Source organism: Polypterus senegalus, chromosome 12 (assembly GCF_016835505.1).
Source record: "Polypterus senegalus isolate Bchr_013 chromosome 12, ASM1683550v1, whole genome shotgun sequence".
NCBI lineage: Eukaryota > Metazoa > Chordata > Cladistia > Polypteriformes > Polypteridae > Polypterus > Polypterus senegalus.
In genome coordinates this window covers 62,246,291-62,268,467 of record NC_053165.1, presented here as the reverse complement: position 1 = coordinate 62,268,467, position 22,177 = coordinate 62,246,291, and the positions used below count along the sequence as shown (strand labels likewise).

At 35.2% G+C, this 22,177-nt stretch overlaps 1 protein-coding gene across 3 annotated transcripts in view; it reads right to left on the bottom strand.

The window, feature by feature from the left end:
- Window positions 1–22,177, bottom strand: part of ssh1a (slingshot protein phosphatase 1a) — an 83,293-nt gene that overhangs the window by 6,874 nt on the left and 54,242 nt on the right. For 2 of the 3 annotated variants that reach the window (XM_039771826.1, XM_039771824.1), the window contains exons 3-13: window positions 16,232–16,332; window positions 9,676–9,740; window positions 9,261–9,382; window positions 8,297–8,362; window positions 7,493–7,558; window positions 6,532–6,726; window positions 5,826–5,919; window positions 5,581–5,709; window positions 4,848–4,894; window positions 4,446–4,592; window positions 3,209–3,409 (exon numbers count right to left, since the gene is read on the bottom strand). In XM_039771826.1, coding sequence (XP_039627760.1) covers window positions 3,209–3,409; window positions 4,446–4,592; window positions 4,848–4,894; window positions 5,581–5,709; window positions 5,826–5,919; window positions 6,532–6,726; window positions 7,493–7,558; window positions 8,297–8,362; window positions 9,261–9,382; window positions 9,676–9,740; window positions 16,232–16,332 — 1,233 coding nt within the window. Of the gene's footprint in view, window positions 1–3,208; window positions 3,410–4,445; window positions 4,593–4,847; window positions 4,895–5,580; window positions 5,710–5,825; window positions 5,920–6,531; window positions 6,727–7,492; window positions 7,559–8,296; window positions 8,363–9,260; window positions 9,383–9,675; window positions 9,741–16,231; window positions 16,333–17,902; window positions 18,361–22,177 lie in introns of those variants that run through there. The other variant, XM_039771825.1, reaches the window with a different exon arrangement.

The window sequence follows — 22,177 nt, the reverse complement described above, 5'->3', positions numbered from 1 at the left end:
AGAAACTAACTGCATATTGTTTATTAGTGTAATGCATCTGATTGTAGTTAACTTGTAACAATATATTGGTCCAGGGAATAGCCATAGTATTCCAAATACCATAACTGCTTTAGCGTTGTTACTCTCACTGCACCTTCTTCTTTCAGCTGCTCCCGTTAGGAGTTGCCACAGCGGATCATCTTTTTCCATATTACTCTCACTGCAGCACTCGGAGTATTTATATCACTGTATCTGAGTGTGAATCACAGCAGCAGCTGTTCGGAAAGAGAATTATCGGTATACAGCTTCAAGGACACACTGTCTCAGCCACGGCAAAACGTTTTAAAGCCTTTCCTGTACAGACCTTGCGGTTCAGAAACAGTTTCATCCCAAGAACTATAAACGCACTCAATCACTGCTCCTTGTAGAACTGTTTGTACTTAGAAGTACAATTACCTCACTGTAAGCTTGTACTACAGTTATAATATTGCACAACCTGAGCCACTTTATAAAGTGCGTATTTACATATGATGACAATATCATTTTTAAGATGAAATGCAGCAAAATATGTTTATTATATTATACAGGTAAAACTTTAACTTCATTTAAATAATCTATATTCTTCACTGGGATTGGCGTGAAGGATTGAAATATCTTCGTAGTACATGTTTAATTATTCTATGTTCCTTAAACTTTTTAAAGAAACCGTGCTCTAAGTTTACAGATGGCTTAACATCTATTACAGAGCTGATTGTGTGGCAATCGGTTACTTGGAGAAAGAAAAGCAAGAACTGCATGGGCGGCCACGTCAATACATATTGAATATAAAACAGAAAGAGAAAATAACGACAACGCTAAAAATGCAGCGGCAAATTTCGACAAAAGTTAAATGCTTGTGTCATGAGCACGAGGCGGCTAGTGTCTGCAACGGACGTGGCCATCCGCCGTGCATAAGCTACCTCACTGACATTGGCGGGTGAAGGAGCCACCGATTCTTTTTCTGCCCAGTGCCACCACAAACCTAGAGCCGCCCCTGAGTACTGCTGTAATAAATAATTTCATCGATGGTCGTGCACAATCGCTGCGCTGTAAAACCCATGTTTAATAACGTGCTTTAACTCTTAATGATATCACGTATACATATCAGTATTTTAGTTATTCAGAGAGCTGTAATATCACAAATGTAATGGATTATGTGTACAGTCGGAGGAAGAGAGCCGGTTTAAGAAGCAAGTAGTGATTCACACATATAGATCACATAGAAGATCAAATACAAAACAAAGCATTTAACGTGCTACTTTAATTACGATGTGATTTGAGAAACTGGTTAAGTAAATGATTTTAAGATCACGTTTATGATGTTCTACTTTAATGACAAAATAAACTACGCGATTAAAGTGGAAATTTCGAGATTGAAGTGCTTTTTTCACCACTGTGCCTTTTTTTTCCTCTGTACCCTAAAAAGCTTTCATATGACACTCAGATGGTAGGCTACGACTCGCCTTTTCACAGCGACTGATATCTGAGCTTTCAAGTTTCTCCAACACGCTATCTCACTCGATCAACTTCCTTTTGTTGATTATACCACGGTTTAATTAAACAAATAGTATATTTTTCCTTTGCCTCCACTTGGTATTCGCTGAAATCGTTATATTTTCCCTCGTGCTTTTCCCATTGTCTTTTCACAGAAGGCTGAGCTTAAGGGTGATTTACATTGATTTGCATATTCAAAGAGGCGTAATTCTGGGAGGAGTTGGGGCGTTACATAAAGCGCGTGCACGAGTGTTAGTTTAACGCTGATCGGGATTTATATAGCGGAAGAACGTGGAAGTTGGAGTACGCACAGATTCCTGCATCTGGATTTTTCTGTGCGTAAGCACATTTTGGCTTTTGTGCTTACGCCATGTTATAGTGCGAGTTCTACGCACGGCGTTATACATGAGGCCCCAGGACTCTTCCTAGAGCTGGCCGGCCATCTAAACTGAGCGATCAGGGGAGAAGGGCCTTAGTCAGGGAGGTGACCAAGAACCCTATGGTCACTCTGTCAGAGCTCCAGAGGTCCTCTGTGGAGAGAGGAGAACCTTCTAGAAGGACAACCATCTCTGTAGCAATCCACCAATCAGGCCTGTATGGTAGAGGGGCCAGACGGAAGCCACTCCTTAGTAAAAGGCACATGGCAGCCTACCTGGAGTTTTCCAAAAGGCACCTGAAGGACTCTCAGACCACGAGAAACAAAATTCTCTGGTCTGATGAGACAAAGATTGAACTCTTTGGTGTGAATGCCAGACGTCACGTTTGGAGGAAAACAGCAACCGCTTATCACCAGGCCAATTGCATCCCTACAGTGAAGCATGGTGGTGGCAGCATCATGCTGTGGGGATGTTTTTCAGTGGCAGGAACTGGGAGACTAGTCAGGATAAAGTGAAAGATGACTGCAGCAATGTACAGAGACATCCTGGATGAAAACCTGCTCCAGGGCGCTCTTGACCTCAGACTGGGGCGACGGTTCATCTTTCAGCAGGACAACGACCCTAAGCACACAGCCAAGATATCAAAGGAGTGGCTTCAGGGCAACTCTGTGAATGTCCTTGAGTGGCCCAGCCAGAGCCCAGACTTTAATCCAGTTGAACATCTCTGGAGAGATCTTAAAATGGCTGTGCACCGACGCGTCCCATCCAACCTGATGGAGTTTGAGAGGTGCTGCAAAGAGGAATGGGCCAAACTGGCCAAGGATAGGTGTGCCAAGCTTGTGGTATCATATTCAAAAAGACTTGAGGCTGTAATTGCTGCCAAAGGTGCATCGACAAAGTATTGAGCAAAGGCTGTGAATACTTATGTACATGTGATTTCTCAGTTTTTTATTTTTAATAAATTTGCAAAAACCTCAAGTAAACTTTTTTGACATTGTCATTGTGTGCAGAATTCTGAGGAATAAAATGAATTTAATCCATTTTGGAATAAGGCTGTAACATAAGAAAATGTGGAAAAAGTGATGCGCTGTGAATACTTTCCGGATGCACTGTATATATATATACACATACATACATACAGTACATACACACATATATACATACTGTAGATATATACACATACATATATTTATACACACACAAAATAACTGTCAATAAATTTTAATGTTAGTTATCAGGAGCAGGTTACTGAAACTTGTACATACTTTTATAGCAAATTCAAATTTGTTTATATAAAAAAAAAACAAAAAAAACATTACCTTGCATCTAAGATTCCTTCATACTCTGCCAGCTGTCTCATGAAGCCTGCATTTGGACGTGTAATGCTTCGCTTCTGTTTGACATAGTTGTATGCTACTTCTAACGACCACCCATACTCTTTCATAGCATAGGCTATGACTGTAGATGCTGAACGGCTTACACCCATCTTGCAATGAACAAGACATTTTGAATGGTTCTTTCTGGTGAGAGAAGAAAGGAAGAAAAACAATTATAATTCAACAACTGACAATAAAAATGTATAGGTTTTGGTAATTAATATTTGAAACACTTCAATGCTCTTTGTATAATAATTATTTAGCTATCTACAATTATATTAGTTCACCAATCTTAACTAAATGTGTCTTATATACAGCATTTTAATTTGAGATACAAAAATACCAGCCATAGTTAATTACTTCAATCAGCTGTATAACCGATGCCAGAGTGTAAAATTGGACCTTCCCTGTCACAGAAGTAAAGAGTGCATCAGGTAAGCTGATTTGTGTTTCTATTCAATGACATGAAGTTCTGTACTTTAATACTTTCTTGCTTATCATAGCACTAAAGCACGTCTGTGTGTTCCGTGTTGATCAGACATTCAAGTAAGAATTTTACTATATCAAGTATTTTGCTCCAAAAGAAGAATTATACACACATCAGTTACAACAATAAAACCACTGAGAGGTGAAGTGAATAATAGTAATTTTCTCATTTAAAGGGCATCTGGAACTGTCAGTTCTTGAAGGCGATGTTTTGGAGACAAGAAAAATGGGCAAGCATAAGGATCTGAGGGACTTTAGCAGGGGCAAAATTGTCCAGTAAACCATGGGTGCTCAAGGCTCATTAATGCACATGGAGAGTGAAGGCTAGTCCACCTGGTTTGCTCCCACAGAAGAGCTACTGTTGCCCAAACTGCTGAAAAACTTAATGCTGACTAAATGCTACAAAACTACAGTCATCAAGATTCTTCAATCTGACTAATAATTTTGACAAAGGCTAAAAATTAAAATGCTCTTTGCATTATTTAACACGTACTCAGCAAATATTAAATAAACCAAAATAGCTGGAGATATTTTTAATTTTTCCAGTGTTTCTGTTGATCCGTCACATTTTGTTTCAATTTGTATTCAAAATTGTGACATAAATATGACATATAATTAGATCTTTATCGGCATTCTGCTCAAATTGCCATTTTCTCAGTGTAAGTTGTGCCCTGACCAACAAGCTTGTACTCACTTTGCTTTTACTATGAAGTTGTAGGTGTCATTCCAGTGGGCCAAAAGATCAGTGGCTTCCTCATCATACACTCGTATGTTGTGATATGAAAACAAGCCCGGAAAAAAGTTATCAATTTCTCTAGTTACGTTGAGTATGTAGCCAACACTAAAATAAGAATAAAAATATACACATGGGACAGTTAAAGATTTAAGGATAATGTACTTAGATATAATAATTATATATTTTCATATTGTAAGCTTCAGTGCTTGTCAACAAAGCCTTTTATCACTCTGACAAATGAGAAAATAAGGTTTATTAATAACATCTTTAAAAATTAAACTTTATATTTTTTTCCAAATTAAATTCCAAATAACAGTATGTTTTCTTTCATAAAATACAGGTCTGGCAAACATCATTTACCCTGAGCTCTGCAGTTCCTCTAAGTTGGAGGCATTCCACTCAGATCCCTGTAAAAAAAATGGCAAAAAAACAAGATACATCACTTTTCACATTTTGCTGTCTCAGGAACTAGCAGAAAACAACATTGGTGTTATCCCTATTAATCTTATACACACTGAGTGAAACACTTAAGTACTAGAGTCAACAAAATGAAATACTTCCAATACAAAATGGGGGAAAAAATGGTATTTTGATATCCTGGAGATTATGAGGTCAATGATACAAACAATTTGCTTGTTTCAATGTTTCAGGAGAATTGATAATAAAAACATAATAACCAAAAGAAAAAAAACCTAAATCCAGAAATTCATGAATGCCAAACAAAATATTTAAGATAAAAGGATGAAGAATACAACACATTTTAACAGTGGGGTTTACATAATAAAAATAATAAAGAAAATAATATCTCACACACTACCATATTACTTCTGCAGGGCTAAGTTTTTCAAATAGAGAATTGTAAAGAATTCAAGAATTCCAATTGCTATATGAAATTCAACCACAGAGTTTGAGTGCTGATTGTTAATATACTGTGTATATATAGACTAAATTCCCAAGGTGTATGATAAAAATTGGTTTCAATTATAAAATGAGTGAAAATGTCAAAAGGCATATATTTATTATTCATAGCAACAGAAACAGACTGACCAAAGCAAATTCTAAATGAGAGTTTTGGCCTGGTCCAAAAACATACCAGATACACATGATCAAAAATCAGTGTGGCCTTGTCCATTTGCCCAAGGATCAGCAGCATTTCATTGTCAATAAATTCCTTGTACTCCTTGAGGTTACAGTTCATATGCTGCTCCAGTTCATTGCGTATCTACAAAAAGCATCAGCAATGATAAAGAGAAAAGAAAATTTCATAAAAAAAAGAATATATATTTGGGCAGCTAAGTTCCAGAACTTGGGAATTAATATTGCTCTTGAAACGTTTACCTCCTTAGAAGTCACATTTTCCAGGTCTTTGCTCATCATGATGCTCCGGAGTTTAGCTTTAATTTGACGCTCTGTTCTCTCTCTCTCTGTGGGTCTAAGGGGTATAATGAAATGACACTTCTTACAGTGCTATCTGCTCTACATTACAGTCTACATGGTAACAGTACAAGAAGCAATGTAATCAAGTAAGAAAAATCAAGTGCTTATTATTTTTAAGTCTTTATAATCTCTGTATATAAAATTCTGTTAATTAAGAAGCTGAAGCCTGATTATAGTTTATGAAACAGCAGTTTTTTTTAAGGATTTTTATTCTAGCTGAGCCAGTTACTTATAAAGTATTAAACTAATTACCCAATCATTATATGTCATATGTAACTCTACAATCATTAGAAAGATTAACTTTAATTAAAATGTTGTTAAATACATGAACAAATGAACAGCAAATTTCTGAAATCTCCAGGCAGTTTGAGATAATTATCCAACCATGCCATTTATATTTTCAAATTACTTAAAGCAAAATGAAGATAAACAAAAACAAAAATAAATAAATAAACCCTGCTATACAAGAATTATCTTTGGAACATTTTTGTAACTTGGCATAATTTAAATGGGAAGAAAGCTCTGTCATAAATCATCATAGCCACTTTGCTGTAAGGACTTACAGACATTTTATGCAGTTATAGACAAAAGAAAAGATAAAACATACTTGTCAACGAACATAGCAGGCGAGTCTGGCCGAGTGGATTCCAAATCCTGCATGGCATTCCACTCATTGATGCAACTCTGCTCAGAAGAGATACAACTTTCATAGTAGCTCATCCATGTAAGAGCTACACTGCCCTGATAATAGTTGTACCGTCGGGAAATCTCACAGGCTTTGTGGAGAATCTGCAAAGCAGACCTGTGGAAAAGACTTTATGTTAATTTATATTAAACTTAAGAGTATTTTTATTTAAAATAACTATGAGATAACTAATTTAAAAAATAGAAACTAGGTATTGTATCAGCACTATAGATGAAAAGCACAATAAGGCAGCATATCTGCAGTTACATAAACTTTACCACCATGTGGCACTACAAACCAGTTCAAGTATTCTGTGAAGTACAATTACACACAGTGAGGATAAATTTGTAATCTGACGTTAAACATGACCAAAAAACTCCATAATAGACTTTATTGTGGTTTTTCTCAACATCTTCAGGTTTACATTTAGAAAACTTACAAAAGAACTTTTGAACCATGCAATTTTACATAACACAACTTAAATTAGTACTGAATTAACAGGATATGGATACTTCACTCCCAAACCCACTTAATTCATGTTGTGGTGTGTTATGGGTCCTTCAGGGTTTACTTTGCTAGCCTGTTCTCTAAGAGAGCAGACTGCTTTAAGTGTCAAACTAAATACCTCAGTATCAACAGGGAGTCTACTATTAAAGCTAATAAGACAATAATGCAATTTGTGTTTTATATTGTACTTTCCATTTAAAACAGAATCACAAAGGTAAATAAAATTATAACAGAAGATTACTTTACAAACAAATTGCATTACCAGAGTAGCACAGATAAATAAACAAAGCAAAATATCAAAAAGTCAATGAAATAGTGAAATGAACACTTAAACATTCTAACTTAACTGCCATTAAACAAAAAGGTGTGCACTTACCACATGGCTTGCACTGACACAGGCTTAAAGATGTGTGTTCTTCCTGCTGTGTTCACACTAAAGCCTCTGTGGGAGAAAGAAGACAATTGAGAATTCCTGGTGCAAACAAAACAGGAACACCCCACCACAGCAGGGTAAGACTCAAGCTCCACCCACATTCAGCATACAGGATAATGAATTTTTCTTCCGTCTTATTTTGCAGTTTTTTTTATGCTGCCCAGATAAGCTTCAACTACCTGCAACCTTGAACTGTATTAAGTTGGTTTGAAAAGCTTCTGCTCCTTTATTTATGACAAGGACAGGATCAATGTAGTGCTCACAACCTTGTTTAACTTTCTAGCATGTGTACATTGACCTCAAGTATGAGTAGTTCCCGGTTTTGAAAATGTACCCATCAGCTGCTATATGGAGTACAGTGCAGGTTATTCTATATCACATGTCCATATTCTAGTTAATATAATGGCAGTTAGAGTCATATTCGTTTCAATAAATTAGCTTTATGACTTAACAACGTTAACAATTTTGTTGTACATGTAAGCTTTTAAAGTTGATTTAACAGCTATATATTGCAAGACAGGAAAGACTGAAAACTCACTTTTAATGCCAAAATGAAAATCACTTTGCCAACTTTACAATCATGCTTTCAAAAATACTGTTCCTATTATATTCTATACCATCATTTCAGAAATCCAAAAATTATTTTAATTAGTCTCCAACATTGTTTCCCTTAAGTAATGGTTGAAATGTTCCACCACAGAAATCCAGCTCTTAAATAAACTCATCACTCAGAGGCATAAATCTTACCCATCACCATCCAGGTGAATCTTGGTGTCACTCCAGAGGGGCAGTACCATTCCAATTGTGCAGCATCTGTTGAAATAACACACGATAAATAGAACCAACTTTCCAAATTAATAATAATAATTATTATAATTATTATTATTATTATTATTATTATTCAGATACAATTCATATAGGATTTTATGGCCATGTCCATTTGAAGCCACAGCTGTCTGTAATAATAGTACCAGAAGCAAACATAATGGGGGAAAATCTTATTTTAATACATCTCTTTACACCAGGGCATTTTTTTTACTTGCACTGTAACTGTTTTTTTTTTCTTTGTTCTTTATTTCACCTTATACAATTTCTCGTATTAGGAATTTGTTCGTTTTCGCATACCCCTTGGGGTCAAAGCACAGGGTCAGTCATTGTACAGTGCCCTGGAGCAATTGAAGGTTAAGGGCCTTGCTCAAGGACCCAGCAGAGTAGGATCTTTTTTGGCAGTGATGGGGATTCGAACCGGTAACCTTCGGGATACCAGAACAGATCATTATCTTCAGAGCAACCACTCCGCCCCTAAATGTTACGGAATTAAAAAAAAAAAAGGCTTTCCAACTGCATAGCTGCTATAGCATACTGTACATTTACAGTACTTTTGACACTAGACTACATCACATCATAATTCTCTAAACTGGTTTCGAAAAAAGTCTTAATTCTTTTAACTACTTTTACACACAGAACTTTTGCTTTCTTTGTTTGATAGAAAACTTGTAATTTTCTGAATTTACTAATTACTAAGTACTTATTACTATTTGCAAACAAGGAGGAAACGTAATATTTACCTGAGCTAAGTAATTTAAAAAGTACATAATGATGCCCTGATCAAGAATACAGGCTACAAAGCTGACTTCTAATAATAGAAGTCCTTCCTGACTTTCAAATATTTCAACGGAGCAGAAATATGTTATTTGGGGACTGCTATTACCTCTCTTTGCTTGTGAAGTCCATGCCCAGCAGAATATTTTCCTCTGTGTCCTGTCGGCCATTAGTATAAACCACCACCATGTACCTGACTCTGTCAGACCAAGCACTTTCTAATCGCACAGCCTACACAGCAATAAACATAAGACAAACATATATATTATTCAATTGTATAAAATATTTTTATCACACCATGCACAGAGCATTAAAAACTAATAAACAGTAGTTTACATAATTTAATGGATGTATTAAAGTACCTTCAAATAAAACATAAGAATTCTCAGGTTGAGAAAAATGTTGTCATTGCATGGATATATAACAAATGCACAGTCAAGCTGCTATTATTTTCACTTTGCCATACTATTAATACTTTCAGTGACTTTTATCCCAGTACATTTTTAGAGAGTTGTTCTACTTACCAGTTTAATTCTGTCTTCCGATCTAAGAAGATTGATCATCACTTGAAGATGCTGGGGTAAATCACCTTGGCGATAAAGAAAATGACAAAGACTTTGTTAGGAGCAAAAGACTATGTGAGCCAGAAACAGAACTAAAATTATAAAACTTTTTTTGCTTTGGTTGCATTATTTCAAATCAGGGGAGTGAGGGGCAGCATACAGCTTAAGGCAGAAATCAACCAAGAAGGAGTTACCAGTTCGTAACTACAAATGCTCTCATACACACCATGCAAATTTAATATGTTACCACTTAAGCTAACTTGCATACATTTAGGATTTGTGGTGCTGCTCACTCATGGTTCAAATCCTCAGCTCAGTCACAGTCTGTGTGGAGTTTAAAACTTCTTCTGTATGCGTGCATTGTTATTTGTTTTATCTCCAGTTTGCTGAAGACACACATTAAGTTAATAGGTGACTCTCACCCAGGTGTGTCTTGCAATGGGCTGATGCCTCGTCCAGACTTGGTGCCTGTCTTTTCTCTGATGCTGCAGGACAAGATCTTGCCCCCGAGACCTCACATCAAATAAACCGGGTGTAAAGATGAACGAACTTCTTTGAATGAATGTAATGAGGTAAGTATACTATATAAAGCTAATAAATAAAGGAAACAAAGTATCGAATCAACTACAGCTTACAGTGTGTACTCACACGTTTCTTTTACTTTTGTAAAATCATGGAAAGTACTGATACTATTAACGAAAGAGGTATTCCTGAACAAACTACTGAATTCAAAACAGAAGACAAGATGATGACACTTAAGTGTACACAAGTATCACTATTCTTGATAATAAGTTAAGCAGAATTCAGCCCACAAAAGAACAGAAGTGCTGACAGTGGTCACTGGTGGGATAGGCCCAGGCATGTCAACAGAAATCCTTTGTGCTACTTAAGTGTTTATCAAGCAGCCAGACAGTTGCTGCAGTGTGCAGTCTCCAACTAAATGACTGCCCATGTCCTTGGCTTCAACTGGACAACAGACAAAGGACTTTAAAGAATCATGTTTGTGGTCCCAAAGGAAGCTGCTCAATTCCTCACCATTCCCAAGGTTAAAGGATCAAGTGTCAGCTAGAGGACAATTTTTCAAAAATGCTAATGTAATACTTTTTAGGACAGTCAGTCCAGATTCATACATAGCTTCTGTTTTTCAAACAACAGACCCAATTAAGAATTGATGGACGGTGGTGCTGTTTCCTTAGGGAAACAATATTTTGCTTTTCTGTATATATTTTCATAACATAAGACAAGTACCTGAAACTAGGGACCAAATATGTTTGTTCATTTTTGAATTAAAACCAATCACCAGGATAATAGTAAACAAGTTCAAATTAAACTTGATTATTCCTTACTTAATCTCCTACACATCTAGAGTCATGGCCCATTTTATCTAATGTGTGAAATTTAAACTTTCAAGTTTTAGTGCTGGTGGAAATTCATTCCTCCTTTCCAAAGGAGGTAAGGTCTACAGTCCCGTTACAAAAGCACTCCAATTAGGGATAGAACATGTTTTTTTAGCCTGTGTAACAAAGGGTTAGTACAGGCAATTACAGCCAAGTCTGAGCTTTTAGTTTATATGGGAATATGTCATGAATGTTTACTATACCTAGCCACCTCAAATGAAAAATGTACATACACAGTATTTAATTCAAGTTACAAGGAATCTGGAGACCTACACAACATGTATGCATCTTTTGAGTAACTATGTCTCAAATATAATCCTCTAGCAACACACGGTTTCCGCATTAGAAAGTCTATTAGACATGTGTCCTTTTTACTATTACTACTATCATTATTTATCTATCATTGCCTTCCTGTGGCTTTTTTAATTTTATGAGAAACCTACTTATTGTTATTTTGTCTATTGCTCATTATTGTTATTTAAACTTACATAAATATTTGAAAACAAAAAAAGTTCAGTTTCCCTAACCTTCCTTTACTATCTATGTGTGAAACTACACTAACAATAATTATGAAGACACAGGTAGCATTTTCAGGCTATCTGCTTATTTCAAGGAGAGGGCCCCTAAACAATCTAAGCAACAACAGAAAAAAAACTTTCAATTAGATTCTTTTATAAAGAATGGAATTAAATCATCATTAAGATATACAGTACATTCCTCTTTAGTCTGTGTAAAGCATGTTATAACTCATCTATAAACTGTACATTGCACACACTTTTCTAGCTAAAATGTATCCTGCACAATACCTGAACTGAGAACAACATCTCCAAGCAGAGGCCTGGTAATAAAACATTGTATATCTGTCAGATAGATAAAGCTGGATTTTAATATCATTAACTGGAGTAACATGAAACTGGATAATAGTGTGCAATGAAAAATCTATTGTGATATCCTACGTGGCGCAGTGGTAGCGCTGCTGCCTCGCAGTTTGGAGACCCGGGTTCGCTTCCCAGGTCCTCCCTGCGTGGAGTTTGCATGTTCTCCCAGTGTCTGCGTGGGTTTCCTCCCACAGTCCAAAGACATGCAGGTTAGGTGGATTGGCGATTCTAAATTGGCCCTAGTGTGTGCTTGGTGTGTGGGTGTGTTTGTGTGTGTCCTGCGGTGGGTTGGCACCCTGCCCGGGATTGGTTCCTGCCTTGTGCCCTGTGTTGGCTGGGATTGGCTCCAGCAGACCCCTGTGGCCCTGTATTCGGATTCAGCGGGTTAGAAAATGGATGGATGGATGGATGGGTAACATGAACTTTTTTCATATACAGTTTTATATTGCTTGCTGTTGTCCAGCATTGTTCACAATTGTCTCCCACCATATCAGAAACATTGTTATGTAATTCTCCATGAAAACATAAGATTGAAATAAATTCTCAGCAATCACCACAAACTACACGGGAGGAATTAAATATATAAAAGAAATATAATGTTTGGGTAGAATGTTCTTTTAAAATCTTCACATTATTACTGATTATGATTGTGTTTTGACTTTAAGCAGTCATGCATTTCAGGACATTAACATTCTATTGGAGCACAAAATATATGTAAAGTCAAGGTTATTCCCACAGAACTCATATACTCTAAGCGAAAGAGATGTCGTTTTTTAATTTTTCTTAGATACAATATACCTTGTGCTAGTTCATAACACATATCATTCACATGTGAGTGAAGAGAAAATATATGAATAAACACTTCAAGAAAGTACACCTCTACATAGCAGTAATACATTCCTATAACTCTTCAATACAGAGTTTTATATTAAGAAAAATAACTGATGGATTTTTTCGTATTTAAATTGTAATTTTTATTCAATCACTTTTCTTTCAGAGTTAATGGGCAGTTAAGAAATAAAATAATGACACTTAAGTTAAAACTGTATGCCTTCTAACACTTACTGATTACCTTATAAAATCAGGAAGAAACAGAATTTCTTTTCACTATCCTGTTTATTTCTAAACCTATTTTTTTGCTAGGTTTTGCACTTTAGAGAACATAAGATCATCTGTCCCCTGTATAAATGTAATAATGTCTCCAATTAATTCATTTTTGTGTGTAGTATAGCCCCCAGTACCTCCTACATTCTGTTTTTTTTTTATTTTTGAGCTAATGATGAAACATTCAGTCATTATAATGAAATACTGCCCTGGAGCTAAAATAAAATATAAAAAGGACGAAACATTTTGTAAACAACTGATGATAACAATGTTTAGGAAAGATACACTCACAAATATGGTAGTGTTAACATATGTGTATTGTACATGCTTGTATAAAATATTAACACATTCCATGTCTCAGTATGTACATGCATAATAACGTGGCTTCTACAAACAAACTAATTTAACTAGAACAGTACAAGCTATTAAGAAAAAAATAGTAGTAAGCCTTACACACCCTGAAACAGTAAATGTAATCTCAAAAGACCACAAAAAGTTCAAATCAAGAGAGGGCTATGACTGTGTTTTGGCAATTAGCTATACAGCTGAAGGACTACCCAATGTTTAATAGACCAGTTGACAAATGTCAAATTAAAGAATTTTGTTTTTGTCTAGTCAACATAATCATAATGGTAGAGGCATTATAAGAGGCAGAAACCTCACAAATTATTTCAGTGGAAAGCATTCCTTTTGTATGAATGACCCATTGAGATGTAGAAAAGGTGATTCTGCAAACACAATGTTTTGTGCGTTATTAAATTTCAAATTAAACACAGTAAGTAGTCATATCTTTTCTTAAGGATGAAAGGCGAAAAATGCCAAAGTGAAATCAACACTATAAAAAATAATTAGCTAATTTGGGCAACAGCAGATCTGTAGCAAGGAATGTGAATTTGTTGAAAGAAAACAAAATATTAAAAAGATGTTAGAAAAATGAGGAAATTGATTTTTAAGAGATCTGTTTCTGACTAAATTATTAAAACCTGCTATCTTCCTATTACCTTCAAAAAAAGTATGTTGTCATGCTGTGCCCTGTGAAAGATGCTAAATAAACTCTATATTCACCAAAAACTACAATCATAGGGAAGACATGCACATGTTTCTGGGAACAGAGAGGTGAAAAAGTGTCATGGGATATTAACAATATGGAAGAAAAGGAAATGCATACAAATGTGCACAATACCATGTAGAAAATGAATTTAAGCCCACATCATATTATATGAACCTGTCCACTGACCCCCAAACGTCATGCATAAAGACTGTTAATCCCCTAACAAAGTATATCAAAACAAAAAAAAAATTTAAAAGTGCCTGTGACAACCAGTGTAACACTAGCCTTATGAAGATGAAATTTTATGAAACACTGCAAGAAAAAACAATGGTCATTCAAGTTCTTAAGAATCTAAGGTGTATGAAACATTACAATTATATACTTAGAATGTATGAAGAAGCAGGAATCTAAGTGTAATTTAAAATAAATATTTCTAAGAAAAAAGGGCAATGCTACTGGAAATGTTAAAAAAATATTTCCCTCAAGTGATCTGAAGTGATACAAATAGAAAATGCCAAGTAAAGGCTCTGTTAATAAGTATAAGATAAGAACATATCACTCAACTTCTCTTATGAAATGCAGGCCTTGGAAAAATGGCTCCTGTGCTGTACCGTGAAAGCAATAAACTAAGGATGCCCAATTGAAAACTAACCTGCCATTGAAAAAGTAAAGTCGAAAGAGAAGTTAAATAACTTGAACTTACAAAGGATAGGGATGTGAAACTAGAACATGGAAAAGTTTTCATGAAAAATGGTCTAAGATCAGCAGAGTTAAGAAAAGTTTTCCTTGACCCAAAAAGTTTCTTAGCAAAGGTTTAAAGCCCCTCAAATTCTACTTTAAACTGAAAAGCTAAATACCTTCTTTCCCTTTATCATATAATTACTTTCCAACTAGTTGCTTTGTCGCTGATATAACATGGAGAACAAAGCTACACATAGGGCTCCAGATGCGGGTGCACAGAACTTAAGCATAACTTGTCCTGACTGACTTTGTAGGGCACACTACATAATAGCTAATAGCTATTGGTAATCTTTTCACTACACTGCCCCATAGCCTACTTCAGAAATTAAGTAAAATATAGAAGCATAGTTTGAAAAACAAAACACTGTTAAGACTTTTCAATCTGCAGTTTTATTTTACATTACTATAAAAACAATAAGATACTATTTAAAAGACAAAGTTAAATTCTTTTTCAACAGTTTGCTCTTCTTTGAATCATTACAACGGCTCTAAGGTCAAAGAGCAATTTGTATCCAAACAGTCACAAAAAAGCCAATCTTTTCTCTGCAATTTCACACCCTACCTCCCCAAATAAAGGAAAAAAAAAGCTGACCAAGTCATCAGTTTTCTGATGAAGTTATTTTTTTTTTGAGCTGGACAGCCTTAAGCAGATTCCAATCAGCCAAGGAAGTTTCCCAGAAAAAAAGTGCATAATTGCTCTTTCCCTGTCTTATTGAATTCAGGCACGCAGTTGGCCTTCCTGTCAGTCTTATGCCAAGGCAGCACGAGTCAGCTACTTCCTTCTGGGAAAGTAATTTAACAAACTGTCAAGTCAAAATTAAACAGCCTTATGAAGAAAAAATACGAAAGGGGGATTTTGCTCAGAGACATCCATTCTGGACAGTTAACAGCTCATTTCTCTCTCTTATTTGCCCATCACCTGTTCAAGCTTTGTTATTTAGCTGCAATGCATTCACAAGATTAGCAAACCAGAGTTTTTTTTTTTTGTTTGTTTTTTTTTGGTTTCACACATAATATTTTAATTTCATACAAATACAAAGGTGTTGATGAGTTTTACTGTAAAGGATTGTACACTGAGATTAAATAGGATCTTAATCAACACCACATTTAAAACCAGAGCAGTTTTAAGTGATCTAATATTAAGCACTCATGACAATGCTATAAAGGGTAAAACATTTTTATCCCCAATTTATTTAAATTCTTGAAAACAGTGATTTTTTTTTTGTTTTTAATTTAAACTTTGAAGTACTGACGCTTCTTTCCAGTTACCGGAATTCACTGCCACTTTATGAAAATAGACAAAAGATGATGTGTGTGCATTCAGGCTTATTGGACCCTTTCCTTACCTGCATGTTTGTGATGAGAGTGTACCTTCTGACCTTGTAGAGTACTTCCCTGCTGTAGAAATAGAGCAGCCCCTTTCACCATAAAGAAGCTTTCACTTAAGCTGAAATGAGAACAAAAACAGCATCACTAATTACAGGCCCAACAGAATGAACCCATAAACTTGTTTAACATTAAAAGATGTGGTTACTAATACTTAATAACAACAATAATAATAATAATATATTTATATAGCATATATATTATATATATTATGTAATATATATTTTATATTCCAATTTAATAAAAGATGTGTTTTAGTTTTCTTTTAAGGCAGTGTAATAATAAAAAAAAAAAAAAAAACAAGCTTAAGCACATCAAAACAAAACACTGCCTCACCACTCATTTAATATTTTGACATTTGGTATATGCAAAAGATCATCATCCAGAAATGGAATAAATAGAGAGACACAAAAGGAGTATCAGAGTACAAACTCTGACTCCTCAGACGTCTTAAAACTGTTTAGTTCAAGCTATCAGAAAATGATCAAGATCTTTGGCAAGTTCAATGCAAACTAGAGTACAGACCTCTGCTCTAAACATTTTGCATACTGTACAAAAGCATTAAACTCATTTCCACCCTAAACTGCTTGGGTAATTTTCACATCTGTTCTCTTAAATTACATAACACTTGCAAAGACATAATTAAACTTATCAGCCATATAATCTACATTACTTTCAATCAACCACTGCAGACCTGTCTACAGTTCAGTCACAGACATGCTAATTAATAAGAAAACAACTGCACTAGCACTTTAACCGCAGTAATTAGAAAGGTGGGCAAAAGAAGCACACATAATTTTAGAAAAGGAATAGCAGGCTTATTTCTAATCATTTTCTGGGGAATGAATCAGTTTACTGGGGAATTAAAGGCAAGTTAAAAAAATGGAGTATGTGAGTTTAGCACAGTTTCTTCCAATTTACTTCATTTATTTGTATTGTTTTCAGGATGTCTATAGATGGAAGGCAATTTAGCGGAAGGAAAATTTGCAAAAAAATGTTTTTTAGAGTTAATAGTTGATCTTAGTGTAAGGAAAAAAAGAACAAAGAAACTACTTGACCGTTGTTGCTATTTAATTTAAGTAACACCTTGAACCGACACATTACCTAGGTCACAACATAGTAACATTTTATTGCTGAAGAAATTACATTCCTTAAAAATGAATTATTCTGGCCAAGCATTTCCTGAAACAACATTCTGCAGTATAAGGTCGTGGACAGGCAGAGTCTATTCAAGCCACTGTTGGTCCGCTGAATGTTATAACTCTCTGTCTCTAAGCATAGTAACCTCTGTGCAGATCTTTAAACTATGCAGGGAAACTGAAACCTATTTAAAATCAAAAGAATGAATCCATGGTCTTAAAATTAAACAAACAGCAAAAACAAAGCTGAAAAAGATCAAAGAAAATCCATTAAGTCTCAGCAGTGACTAAGATCTCTGTAAAGGAACTAAATATATTTAAACACTGTCTCAATTTATTCAACCTAAAAAACAGAACAAAAGTCGCTTCTTACCAGCAAGTACAGCATTCATGTTGATTACATGGGAAACTCAGCTACATTGAACTTTGCAATGAATGTGAAGACCCCCAAACCAAATCCTTGCACATCACAATGGACTTAAGGAGACTCACATTCGGTAGATCTCGGTCTGTGTGAGAACAGCATTCTCCACAAAATGTGGTAGCATCTTCAGCATTGCTTGTTGAGAGGAGTTCACCATGAGATGCATCCTGGCTGGTTGTTTTTTTTTTCTTTCTCTCAAACGAAAACTGAAATGTGCAGTCTATCAAAATATTTTAAGGAATGCATTTCTTTTCATTGTGTAGTCAGTTCTTTGTCTTCGCTTTGTGTTAAATTTAGGAATTGTAATTAGTGGAAACAAGCAGACAATGTAACATTTCTCTCTTCTTTTCACCACTTAGAAACAATCATTACCTTAGGTTGACAAATCAAAATGATTCCGCAATAGCTGTTATAGAAAGGTAACATTAAAAATATCAAGGTAAAAAAAAAGAAACAGAGTTCTCTTTGAAGCTGTGGAAGCAGGCAGTCCAAGTGCAAAACTAAGTTGACAGCAGACTCTTACACTCCAATGAGAAGCAAGCGGCAAAAAAAAAAAAAAGGCACAGAATGCTCACAGCAAATCTGTGATCAGCTAGTTGCTCTCTCTGCCTATTGCTTTCTTGCTTGCTTCTCTCTCTCTTTCTCTCACTATTATGCTGTAAATCCAAGTCAACATTCGAACATGAAGCAATTTTTAAAGGTCAGCTGCTTCCACAAGCTTTATGAAGCCTTCCTAGGTACACCTGGCAAATGGGAGGTACCTGATCATACCACACCCCAGAAGCATATGGAGTGCTTTAGGCCACTGCATTGGCCTCGACACAGCACCAATTATATGACAGTACACTCGCAGTACTTTTGGCTGCAAGTCAATTAAAGATCATCTTACCTTTTCTTTTGTGTGTGTGTGTGTGTGTGTGTGTGACTGCACAGTACTGAGATACATTGCCTAGTTTCAACCGGAAAAAAAAAAAAAAAGATCATTGTTTGGAGCCCCTGTTAGAAATTATGTACTATACTACTCCTAATAGGCAAAAAAACGGTTCCATGCTAATATCCCTTTAACACTGCATATGTTACTCACTCTAAAAGTTTTACTAAATATGAATTATAAATAAAGGCGCCCTGTCCAGTGTTTTGTTCCTGCCTTGCGCCCTATGGTAGCTGGGATAGGCTCCATGACCCGGTTTCAGGACAAAGCAGTTCAGAAAATGACTGACAGATTTGTAAAAAGCACAAATTCATGAAGGCTGAAACAGTTCAAGAGGGTTTTAGAAACTATGGGAAACAGACCTATGAATCAAATGACAATCACAAAAATATTAAAAAATTTGACAGTTCACAAATATAATGAGTTATTAAAAATTTCTCTTAACAACTGGAAAGAATATGGATGGTAAGGCATTTTCTGATTATATGAAACTTACAGAAATTCAAACATATGGATGTTTCTAATAAATATTCCACAATTTTTTTACAAGTACACATTTAGGGACTCGGAGGTGTTCTAGCAATATCCAAACAACATATGGTGTAAATCAGAATGTATTCAACCAGCAGACAAACGGCGGAGTGGAGGGGAAAATACCAAAACTTTTAAATGCTACTTTATCATTATGTCCAACTGTAATACACACATTGACATAGTTTGACCATGACATAAACTAAAGAAGGATAACCTAGACTACAAGAAGCAACATGCATGATTTTGAATTGTGCTGCTGATGGACACAAGCCTGGTTGAAAATATGTCACTAGTATAACAGCTGTGAGCACAGAAAATTTGGTTTTGTATTGAACATGAAGCATTATAGCATACATTATGAAAACATTGTTGTGGTCAGACAGAATTAAGTTGTGACAATTTAAGAGTTTTTTTGTTTGTAAAACAAATGTGTAATTAAGAAATTGTGCATTTAAATGTATGGAGTGAGAGTGAATATCTGAGTAAGAATCTATGGAGCAACAACTGAAAGTTGGATATCAAGATATGATCTCAATCTACAATGCTGAGATTATTATGAAGAAGGTAAAACAATGTCAACATGTTTAAAGGACTTAAGTAAATTTGAAAGGGGAAACAATCCTCTAAGACTGTTACCTTTGCACCACAAAATCTTTCTCTAACTGATGACCTCAGGTAACAGAACAAAATAAATCCAAAACCATTCTGAAGTATTCAACCACCACAACATCAAATCAGCAGGTTCAGAAACTGCTTGCATCTCCAAGCTGCAAGTGTTTGATGTGACAATCTTTTGCCTACCCACAATTGTTTACACAGAGACAGTGTTAAATATTACTACTACACTGCCTACTGTACATTTTGAAGCTCTTTCTTATCTTGGTCTGCTATATTCTCATTCTCTCTCTCCCCCTCTCCCTTATTTTTAAGCATTTTTCTTTTTATTGTATTATTATTTTATGTCCTAAACACAAATACACATTCTGGTGCCTCCTGACTATTCCAAAGACTCATTGTGAAAGTCTCATTTACTGCTGCTTTATGGTTTCAGCTTCGTGGAACAATCTCTTCCATGGACCACCTCTGAGGCTCTATAAGTGGCCACATCCAAATCACAATTAAGAAGTAACCTTTCCTTTCTAGTATTTTAATTGGTTATGCCTGTAGTCAGACTTATTTTGGATCTTCGTTGCCAAGTGTACTAATCCCAGTTCTGCTGTGTTGCCAAATGCCTATCTTCATACATCAATTCAACATTTATTTGTCAAAAGATTATTTGCAGTTTAAAGTATATTGAATAATATTATAAGTCTCTACTCTTGTCTTGTTTTATTTGCATGGCATCTTCTAACAACATGATTTCTGAAGAGCACTATTTGAAATAAACATTGACCGATTGATGGAATATAACTAAGTATTCATGATATACTAAACTGACATGATAATTGTATAAAAAGTTCTGCATAAAAATACTTACTTTTAAAAGGAATTTAATACAAACAAAGAAGAAGTATGTGAAAATGATGTGCCAGATAAATAATTTCTTTGCGATTATTTAAAATGTGCAGTAATTGTTTCCCTCAAATATTGAAACTGAGTGAACTATATTATATTATAGTTCTTAAAATGTTACCTTTTCTTACTGAGATCTTTGTTTAATTAAAACCTGTCCTGACTTATTTAAAAGAAATCTACAAAATGGAGGAAACAATGAATGCAATAAAAAGGAATGAGGTAAATTAGAACTGGGTCATGTGTAAAAATGAATAAGCCAGAAGATTTATTAATTCAGCAAATGAAACAGCCATAACTAGATGCTAAAATAATCTGACACCAAGTTAACCAATCAAATGGTAAATTTACAAAGCATAGTTTAATGGTCTCTACACATTTTAAAATAAGAAACACAGTTGACCTGATTACCATATGAAAAAGTATCCCTGCATATGGCAAAGTGTAATACTGTCATTTTCAGCAGTAGCAAATGTAATCAGGAGAAACTAGCATTTTGTTATACTAGTTCTGTTACAGTATTTGTGAGATTCTTGGAGAGAAAAGACATGCCATATTCATCAGAACTAAGTATTTTGATTGTGGAGCTGTGTGTTCATTCAGGCTCCTTCAAATTGATACAAGGGATTTTTGGAACAATATCCCATTATGCGTATTCTGAGAAACACACAATTCGGCAATTGTTAAAAAAGTATCATAGTAGTGGTTCTTAGAGTAATGCACCAAAACCAGATATTTCATTTGTACCCCAAAGATTGTCACCAATCACGTGGAAAGCAGGCCTCTTAAGCCGACACAGTGATTATCACTGCAGATCAGCAAACATCTATTTTCATGGATATGTCATGGTGTACAGAATTATGTGTCTCTGCTGGTGTAGACAATTTTCACTACAGCCTCTAAAATGGTTAGTAACATTCTCTAATAACCATTAAAAAAAACAAAATAACTTTTAATGTGTATACAGTATTTGTTAATCTTTTATAACTTACATTTATATTATTTGTGCATCTTCCTGTAGAACTTAAACTGAATGTTCAAAAGAATCCTAGAATGACATCTAAGGATCTCTACACTTCTCTCTGGCTGTAACAGATATCCATGTTCATGCCTTAGTAAATAAATACAAGCCAGAATGTACTGGCTTTCTTCTAACTGCTGCCTGATGATTGTCTTTACCAGACATTCTACTGTTGCAGTGTACAGGCTATCATGAAAAAAAGAAAGTAGCTGAACATCTTCAGATAAAACATGAGAGGAGACTTGATAAGAACATTCAGTTATCTACAGAATAAATAAGAATGAAGCCAGCTCTTGCATTTAAACAGAGCTTTCAAAATGAACAGGGATACAACTGGATGATGTT